Source organism: Vanellus vanellus (genome assembly GCF_965231255.1).
Source record: "Vanellus vanellus genome assembly, chromosome: 20".
NCBI classification, from domain to species: domain Eukaryota; kingdom Metazoa; phylum Chordata; class Aves; order Charadriiformes; family Charadriidae; genus Vanellus; species Vanellus vanellus.
In genome coordinates, this window is record NC_138925.1 from 2,511,133 (window position 1) to 2,520,158 (window position 9,026).

General features: G+C 52.2%; 1 protein-coding gene across 1 annotated transcript; it reads right to left on the reverse strand.

Annotated features, from left to right (window-relative positions):
• Positions 1-211: 211 nt before the first annotated feature.
• RCC2 (regulator of chromosome condensation 2) lies at positions 212-6,964 on the reverse strand (the record flags this gene model as incomplete). The annotated part of the gene is made up of 12 exons (XM_082493493.1): positions 212-663; positions 1,267-1,344; positions 1,487-1,559; positions 1,705-1,810; positions 1,919-2,099; positions 3,721-3,887; positions 4,177-4,291; positions 4,602-4,690; positions 4,830-4,961; positions 5,109-5,252; positions 6,650-6,743; positions 6,854-6,964. The coding sequence occupies 12 exons, from the start codon at positions 6,962-6,964 to the stop codon at positions 559-561; spliced, it is 1,395 nt and encodes a 464-aa protein (XP_082349619.1). The 3' UTR covers positions 212-558.
• Between the last annotated feature and the right edge of the window lie 2,062 nt (positions 6,965-9,026).

Genomic DNA, 9,026 nt, shown 5'->3' on the forward strand with positions numbered 1-9,026 from the left:
TGATGCCGGGGATGGATTTTGGGGGGGTGGGGAGGTGGTCGACAGCGTTATCCTGAATCCCTGCGGGAAAAGGGATGGTGCGGTGGGACACACACACACACACACGCACACGATTGGGGCACCCCCAAAACGATAGCACCCAAAGCAAGGGGGTGTTTGGGGGGAAAAGAAAAAAAAAAAAAGGGAATATTGGGGGGGGGGGGGGGAGAAGAGGCATCAGATCGTTAATTCCCCCCCCCCCAGCCCATGGCCGGGAATATTTGGGGCTGGGAAAAGGGGAAAGAATAAAAAGCGAGGCAGAAAAAAACCACAAATAAAATTAAAATAATTAAAAAAGTAGTCATCCCCCCCCCCAAAAAAAACCCCTAAGCCTGGATATGCCAAAATGTTGGGGGGGGGGGGGAGGAATAAATCCGCCCCCTGCCAAAGGCTTTGGGAAGGGGGGGAAGGGGAGGACGGGTCGGTGGAACCGCGGCTGGCTGGGAAAAGCGGGGCTGGGGGGGGACGGGGAGGGGGGACGGGGGGGGACGCCGGGTCCCAGCGGTGGGGGGGAGCCCCTCAGATGGTGCGGGGGTTGTATTCGGGCAGTTTGCGGAGTTTCTCTTTCTCGGCGTCGGTCTCGTCGCGGGCGATCACCAGGGAGTGGGCGTAGCCCATGGCCACCTGAGAGGAGGGCAGAGTGGGGAAACTGAGGCACAGAGCCACCCGCCTCCTTCCCCCCCCCATCCTTTAATCCAGGACCGTGTTTGAGCACTCCATGGGTGTGATGAGCTGTGTACAGCCTCAGCCACCACATTTCTTCAAGGTGGGGGTCCCCACGCCCTCCCTCCACCATCCCACGGGTGTGATGAGCTGTGTACACCCTCAGCTACCCTACTTTTTTAAGTGGTGGCAGCCCACATACCCACCCTACAGCATCCCATGCGTGTGATGAGCTGTACACAGCCTCAGCTACTGTATTTCTACAAGGGGGGGTCCACATGCCCTCCCTCCAGCACTCCACAGATGTGATGAGCTGTGTACAGCCTCAGCTACCATATTTATTTAAGGTGGGGGTCCCCACACCCTCCCTCCAGCACCCCACAGGTGTGATGAGCTGTGTATGGTCTCAGCTACCATTATTTATTTAAAGGGGGGAGCCCACATGCCCACCCTCCAGCATCCCATGTGTGTGATGACCTGTGTATGGCCTCAACCACTGCATTTATTTAAGGGGGGGTCCATGCGCCCTCCCTCCAGCATCCTCTGGTGGGGTCCCCCACTGACCTGCTCCGTGTAGATCCCATCCAGGGTCTTCACCTCTTGGGCGGCCGTCGAGGATTTGGGCTTGTGGTCCCCATATCCCTGCCAAGTGCATCCCATGGAGAGGGGGGGAAAAAAAAAAAAAAAAAAATCAACAGGGGGGAGGGAAGCAGCCGGTCCCTCCCACTAGTGGCATGATTTGGGGTGTCGAGGGGGTGGGGGGTCCCCAGTAAACCCTTCTTACCAGTTCCCCGAAGGTGGGCGAGGGGCCCCAGCTGATGGTGCTCTCATCCGCTGCTACAATGATGCTGCTCTTCCTGCAGCAGGGTGTAAGGCAGGGTCACCCTGCGCCCCCCCCACTGCAACCGCCCTGCAGGCCGCTGCACCCCAAAAAGCTGGGAAGCTTGGGTTTTTTTTGGGGGGGGGGGGGGGGGGGGGAGGGAGAGGGAGGCTGGGACTTACCCACAGGCCAGGCTGCGGATTTTCCAGCCGCAGAGGTCCTGCACGGCTTTGGGGTACATGGTGGATTCCCGGGAGGTGTTGGTGGCACCCCAAAAAAACAAACCTCCTGCAAATCCCGACACCGCTGGTCAAACTACAGCACATCCTCCCCTCCGAGCATCCCCCTAACGCCCCAAATATCGCCGGATTTGCTTTAAAACGCCAAATGCCCCACCTGTCTCGCTGACGGCGAAGGAGCACGTGTAGCCGGCGTAGATCTGCGCTGCCCCACGTCCCGGGAAGTCGAAGAGCTTCACCAAGCGCGGCACCATCTCGTCCTTCTGCTCGGCGTGGCCCAGCCGCCCGTAACCCCCAAATCCCCAGGAGAAAACGCGCTTCTGTGAGTCCAGGACCAGCTGGGGATGGAGAAATGGGGCACCCGACCGTCAGCGGCCAAGACCCAACCAGCTCGGTGCAGGGAACGCCGCAGCAGCCACAATGAACAGCATCGACTGCAGCAATTATTGCAAATATTAACTGCACGCCGCAAATCTTTACCCTTAAATGCACCCTGCAAGTATTTATCCTTGAATGCACCCTGCAAATCTCCACCCTTACATGCATATATCCATATATCCTATACATGCCGCACGAATTTATCCTTAAATGCAGGCTGCGGAGCTCAATCCTTAAGTGCAGGCTGCAAATTTTTTGCTATAAACGCACGCTGCGAGTATTTATCCTTAAACATGCTCTGCAAGTTATTTGTCCCGCTGCGCACACTGCAAATCTCTACCCTAAAACGCAGGCTGCAAATCTCGACCCTTAAACACAGGCTGCGAGTATTTATCCTTATACGCACACTGCAAATCTCTATCCATAAATGCACCCGGCAAATCTACTTGCATGCATGCTGCAAAACTTCAGCCTTAAATACACGCTGCAAATCTCGACCCTTAAATGCACCCTGCAGACATTAATCCTTACATGCACGCTGCAAATTTCAAACCTTAAATACCAGCTGTAAATCTTCATCCCCAGCGCGCATGCTGCAAAACTTTATCCTTAAAACACATGCTGCCAACCTCGACCCTTAAATGCACCCTGCAGATTTTTGTCCTTACACGCAGGCTGCAAACCTCTGTCCTTAAAACGCACGCTGCGAGTATTCAGCCTTAAACACACGCCGCAAATATTCATCCTGACAGCCACGCTGCAAATCTCGACCCTTAAACGCACGCTGTATTTATCCCAAAACGCACGCTACAAACTCCCTAGCCTTACATGCGCCCTGCAAGCGTCCAGCCTGAAATGCACGCTGCCAATCTTTACTAATTAATGCACGTTGCAAATCTTTACCAATTGCAAGCTGCAAGCATTTATGCATAAATGCACGCTGCAAATCTTCCCCAATGAATGCGCGGTGCAGGTATTTATGGATAAATACATGCTGCAAATCTTTACCAATTAACGTGTGCTGCAGGTATTTACGATTAAGTGCATGCTGCAAGTCTTCACTAATTCATGCATGCTGCAGGTATTTACGATTAAGTGCATGCTGCAAGTCTTCACTAATTCATGCATGCTGCAGGTATTTACGATTAAGTGCATGCTGCAAGTCTTCACTAATTCATGCATGCTGCAGGTATTTACGATTAAGTGCATGCTGCAAGTCTTCACTAATTCATGCATGCTGCAGGTATTTACGATTAAGTGCATGCTGCAAGTCTTCACTAATTCATGCATGCTGCAAGTCCTCCCCGATTAACGCACGCTGCAGGTATTTGTCATTAAGTGCATGCTGCAAGTCCTCCCCGATTAACGCACGCTGCAGGTATTTGTCATTAAGTGCATGCTGCAAGTCCTCCCCGATTAATGCACGCTGCAGGTATTTATGGTTAAATGCATGCTGCAAGTCTCCCTCAATGAACGCATGCTGCAGGTATTTATGCATAAATGCACGCTGCAAGTCTCCCCCAGTGAGTGCGCGCCGCCGCTATCTGCGGGCGAAGCCCCGCCGCCAACCTCCCGCCGTACCGTGTGGTTGGCGCCGCACGCCACGTCCCGCACCACCACGTTGGGGACAGGCAGGATCTGCCCATCTTTGGTCTTCTCGATGAAGATGGCCACGCGGCGCGGCACCAGCTCGCAGTCGTACTCGATCCGCTGCGCCCGGGCGATGAATTTCCCATCCGAATTATGCCCTGCGGAGGAGGACCGGGATGAAACTGGGGTGTCCACGTCCTCCCCGCACCCCGATATTCCCAAGCCAGCTGCAAAAATTCCTTTTTTTTTTTCATGCAACCCCCTGTTTTATTTACACCTCCCACCCCATTATTTTTGCTGCAGGTAACGGGGAGGGATGCTGCGGCTGCCCAAATGGGGAAACTGAGGCAGGGAACTCTCCCACCCACTCCCCCACACTCCCCCAACCCCGTAATTGCTCCAAATTTTACCAAATCGCCCCCCCCCCCCCAAAAAAAAGCACCGTACCCAGCTGCCCGTACTCGGGGCACCCGAAGGAGTAGAGGTTTCCTTTGCAATCCATGATCATGCTGAATTCGGCCCCGCAGGCCAGTTTGGTGATGGGCTGCCCGTTGTACATGATCTGCAGGAAAAAGCAGATAAAAAGGGTTAAAAAGAAAATGGAAAAAAAGGTAAAAAACGGAATTTCCATGGGGAATGCTCAAAATCCTCAAATCTGGCGTTTTATTTTAAATTCTGGAGGTCTCTTTTCCCACCACAGCTGGAAATAAACTGTCCCCGCCAGGGATGCTCTTGCATCCTTAAATGGGATTTGGGTTCTGCTTGGTTTGTTTTTTTTTTAATTGTTTCCTTTTTTTTTTTCCCCCCCAATGAAAAAACCTCCAAATCTGTTTTTTTCAGCCCCCCCCCCCTCCAAAAATAAGCCGCGATACCTGTGTGGGGCTGGGCACGGCATCCGTCTGGTTCCCCAGCCCCAACTGCCCCATTTTATTCTCCCCGAAGGCGAAAACCGAACCGCTCTCTGCAAGGCGAAAAGAAAAAAAAAAAAAAAAAACAACCAACAAAACGCAACGATTTTGGGGGGGGGAAAAAAAAAAAAAAAGGTCGATTTCAGCCAATTTACCCCAACCATGAGGTTTTTTTTCCACCCCAAAATATACCTGTGAGCGCCAGGGTGTGGTTACGGCCGCAGGCTGCCAGCACGATGGCTTCGCCCCCCAGCACCTCGATGAGCTTCGGGGCTTCCACCCGTTTCGTGTCCCCGTGGCCCAACTGTCCTTTTTCATTGCGTCCTACCCCCCAAAAAAGAGGTTTTTTTACTTTTTTTTTTTTTTTTTTTGGCAGCAAAACGGGGAGGACGGAGCCTCCTGGCATCCCACCACGGTGGGGTTCGGGAATTTTTTTTTATAGGGGTGGGGGGTGGTCCTCATCCTGCTCACCCCAGCTCCAGAGCTTGCCCTCGGCGGTGATGAGCAGGCTGTGAGCGGCGCAGGGACCCGACACCACGCTGCGCACCCGAATCCCTGAGAGACACCCGTACCTGTGCGGCCCCCACAGGTTCTGGCCCAGATTCCGATAGGCAACTGGATTTTTTTATTAAAAAAAAAATAAAATTAAATTAAAAAAAAAAAATTAAAAAAAAAATTTAAAATTTCAAAAATTTTTCAATATAAAGGCATAAAAAATAAGCAGATAATTTAAACGCCTAAAAAATAAGGAATCCTCTCGTTCTGCTTTGCAGGAGAGCCGGTGCCCCCCCAAGCTCTGGCCCAGATTATGCATCGCAACTGTTAAAAAAAAAAAAAAAAAAACACCCTCCAAAAGTATCAATTAATTAAAATAATAACTAAATATAAATGCATTTCATTTAAAAAAGCAGACAATTTAATAAAGTATAAATGCCTAAAAAATAAGCAGCGCCTTCACTTTGCTTTGCGGGAGATCCCGCACCCCCCCAAGTTCTGGCCAGGATTATGCCACACAACTGTAAAAAAAGCCCTCCAAAAGTACTAATTAATAAAAACAGTAATTAAATATTAATGCATTTTAAAAAGCAGACAGTTTAATGCAATATAAATGCCTAAAAAATAAGCAGTGTGTTTATTTTGCTTCATAGGAGGTCTGGCGCGGATTATGTGATGCAAGTGTAGCTCCTCCCCAAATTAATTAATAAAATAATTAATTAAATAAAAATTAAAAAAAAAAAGCAGAAAAAATTAATTGAATATAAATCTATAAAATGTAAACAGGGCATTTATTACGCTTTGCAGGAGATCCAACACACCCCAAACCCCAAGTTCTGGCCCAGATAACAATATGCAACTGTAAAAAACTCCTTCAGAAATATTAATTAATATTTAAATAAATAAAAAATAATTAAATATAAATGCATTAAAAATAAGCATAAAATTATTTCATTAAATATAAACACCTAAAAATTAAGCAGCGTATTCATTTTGCTTCGCAGGAGAGCCGGCGCACCACGAGTTCTGCCCCAGATTATGTGATGTAGTTCCTCTCCAAATTAATTAATAAAATAATTAACGCAATAGAAATGCATAAAAATAATAAGAAAAAAAATTAATTAAATATAAATGCATAAAAACATAAGCAGCGTGTTTGTTTTGCTTCGCAGGAGATCCAGCGCACCCCAAGTTTTGGCCCAGATTACGATGCGCAACTGTAAAATAACCCCCTCCGAAAATATTAATGAATACAATTAATAATTAGGTATAAAAGCATTAAAAACAAGCAGGAAAAAAAAAATCTATTCTCTATAAACGCCTAAAAAATAAGCAGCACGTTCATTCGGCTTCGCACCCAGTGCGCCCCAGATTCCCCCACGCAACTGGTTTGAAAAAAAGAACCACCCCCAAAAATAACAATTAAATAAAGATTAAATATAAATACATAAAAAGAAGCCAGAAAAATATTAATTAAACACTAAATTGCACGTGGATGTCGTCCCCCCACCCCTCACCTTGCTGCTTAGGCACTTCTTTGCGGCCGATCAAGTCCCAGTTGGTGGCCCCGAAGATGAGGAGCTGCCCCCGGCACCTGGAGCCCTCCAGCTTCTGCGGGGAGGGGGACCGTCAGTGACACGGGGACATCGGGGGGACATCGGGGGAGGTGGGGGACATCAGGGTCATTGGGGAGGTGGGGGGACAGCAGGGATGGGGGAGACATCAGGGACGTGGGGGGCATTTGGGACGTGGGAGACATCAGGGACATTGGGGGTATCGGGAATGTGGGGGACATCAAGGACATTAGGGATGTAGGGGGACATGGGGGGCATCGGGGATGTGGGGGGCATCAAGGACACTGGGGATGCGGGGGGACGTGGGGGGCATCGGGGATGTGGGGGGCATCAGGGACATGGGGGGCATCAGGGACACTGGGGACGTGGGGGACATCGGGGACAACATGGATATTGGGAATGTGGGACACCAGGAACGCGAGGGACATCGGAGATTTGGGGGGCATCGGGGACATGCGGGACACTGGGGGACATCAAGGACATTGGGGATGTGGGGGGACATCGGGGACAATATGGATATTGGGAATGTAGGAGGCATAGGGGACGCAGGGGATGTGGGGGACACCAGGAATGCGAGGGACATCGGGGATTTGGGGGGCATCGGGGACATGCGGGACACTGGGGGACATCAAGGACATTGGGGATGTGGGGGGACATGGGGGACATCGGGGACAATATGGATATTGGGAATGTAGGAGGCATAGGGGATGCAGGGGACATGGGGGACACCAGGAATGCGAGGGACATCGGGGATTTGAGGGGCATCAGGGATGTGCGGGACATCGGGGACACTGGGGGCATTGTGGAGGAGGGGGACATGGAGGCCAATGGGGACACTGGGGGTCACAGGGGACATTGGGGACGTGGGGGACCTGAGGGACATCGGGAATGTGGGGGACATGGGGGATTTGGGGACATGGGGGATGTCCGGGACACTGGGAGGGGACATGGTGCAGTCCCCCCCTTCCCGCACCCGCTGCCGCACCTCCCCCCCCCCCAGGGGCCACGGGCCGGGAATTGGGGGGGGGGTCACTCCTGCCCCCCCCCAAACTGCCTTGGAAAAGCGGGGATGGGCTGGGGGGGGGAATTTAGGAGTGCAAATGGGGTGAAATTGGGGGGGGGGGGGGCAATTAAGCAGGTCAATAAGGGGGGGGGCACCGCAGGGGCATTGTTCTGGGGTGCAACTTTGGGGGTGCACTGGGGGGGGGCGGCGTTAAGGGGGTGCAATGATAGGGGGGCATTAAGGGGGTCCATTAAAGTGGGGCAATGGGGGGGTGCAATGGGGGGGTACATATTGAGGTGTGCACTAAGGGGCTGAAGGGGGGTGACAAAGGGGGGGTTCACTGAGGGTGTGCATTATGGGGTGTGATGGGGGGTTCAAGAAGGGATGCAGTGGGGGCTGCAATGGGGGGTGCATTTGGGGTGCAATACGGGGGGGTGTTGGGGGTGCAATGCAGTGATGCAATAGGGGAGTGCAATGGGGTTGCATTATGGGGTGGGGGGGACAAGAGGGGTGTATTGGGGGGCAACAGGGGGTACATTGGGGTGCAATAGTGAGTGCAATGGGGTGAATTGGGGGTGCAAAGAGAGGTGCAATGTGGGGGTGCAATTGGGGGGTGCGAGGGAGGGTGAATTGGGGGGCACAAAGGGGGTGCAATGGGCCTTGCATTAGGGGGTGCAAGGGGGATTGTATTGGGGGTGCAAAGGTGGGGTGCGAGGGGGGTGAATTGGGGGAGCACAAAGGGGGTTGCATTGGGGGTTCAAGGAGTGGATGCAAGGGGGGTGCAATGGGGGGTTGCATTGGGGGGTGCAACGGGGGGGTTGTATTGGGGTGCATTGGGGGTGCAACGCAAGGATGCAATAGGGGGCTGCATTAGGGGGGTGCAATGCAGGAATGCAATAGGAGGGTGCATTAACGGGTGCAATGGGGAGCTGCATTGGGGTGCATTAGGGGGGTGCAACGCAAGAGTGCATTAGGGGGTGCAGTGGGGGGGTTGTATTGGGGTGCAATGCAAGGATGCAATAGGGGGTGCAAGGAGGGTTTGTATTGGGGTGCATTAGGGGGTGCAACGCAGGGATGCAATGGGGGTGCATTAGGGGGTGCTGGGGGTGGTTGCATTGGGACGCACTAGGGGTGCAGTGCAAGGATGCAATGGGGGGTTGCAATGGGGGGTTGCAATGGGGGGGTTGCAATGGGGGGGTTGCATTAGGGAGGTGCAATGCAGGGGTGCAATAGGACGGCGCATTAGGGGGTGCAATGGGGAGTTGCATTGGGGTGCATTAGGGGGTTGCTATGCAAGGATGCAATAGGAGGGTGCAT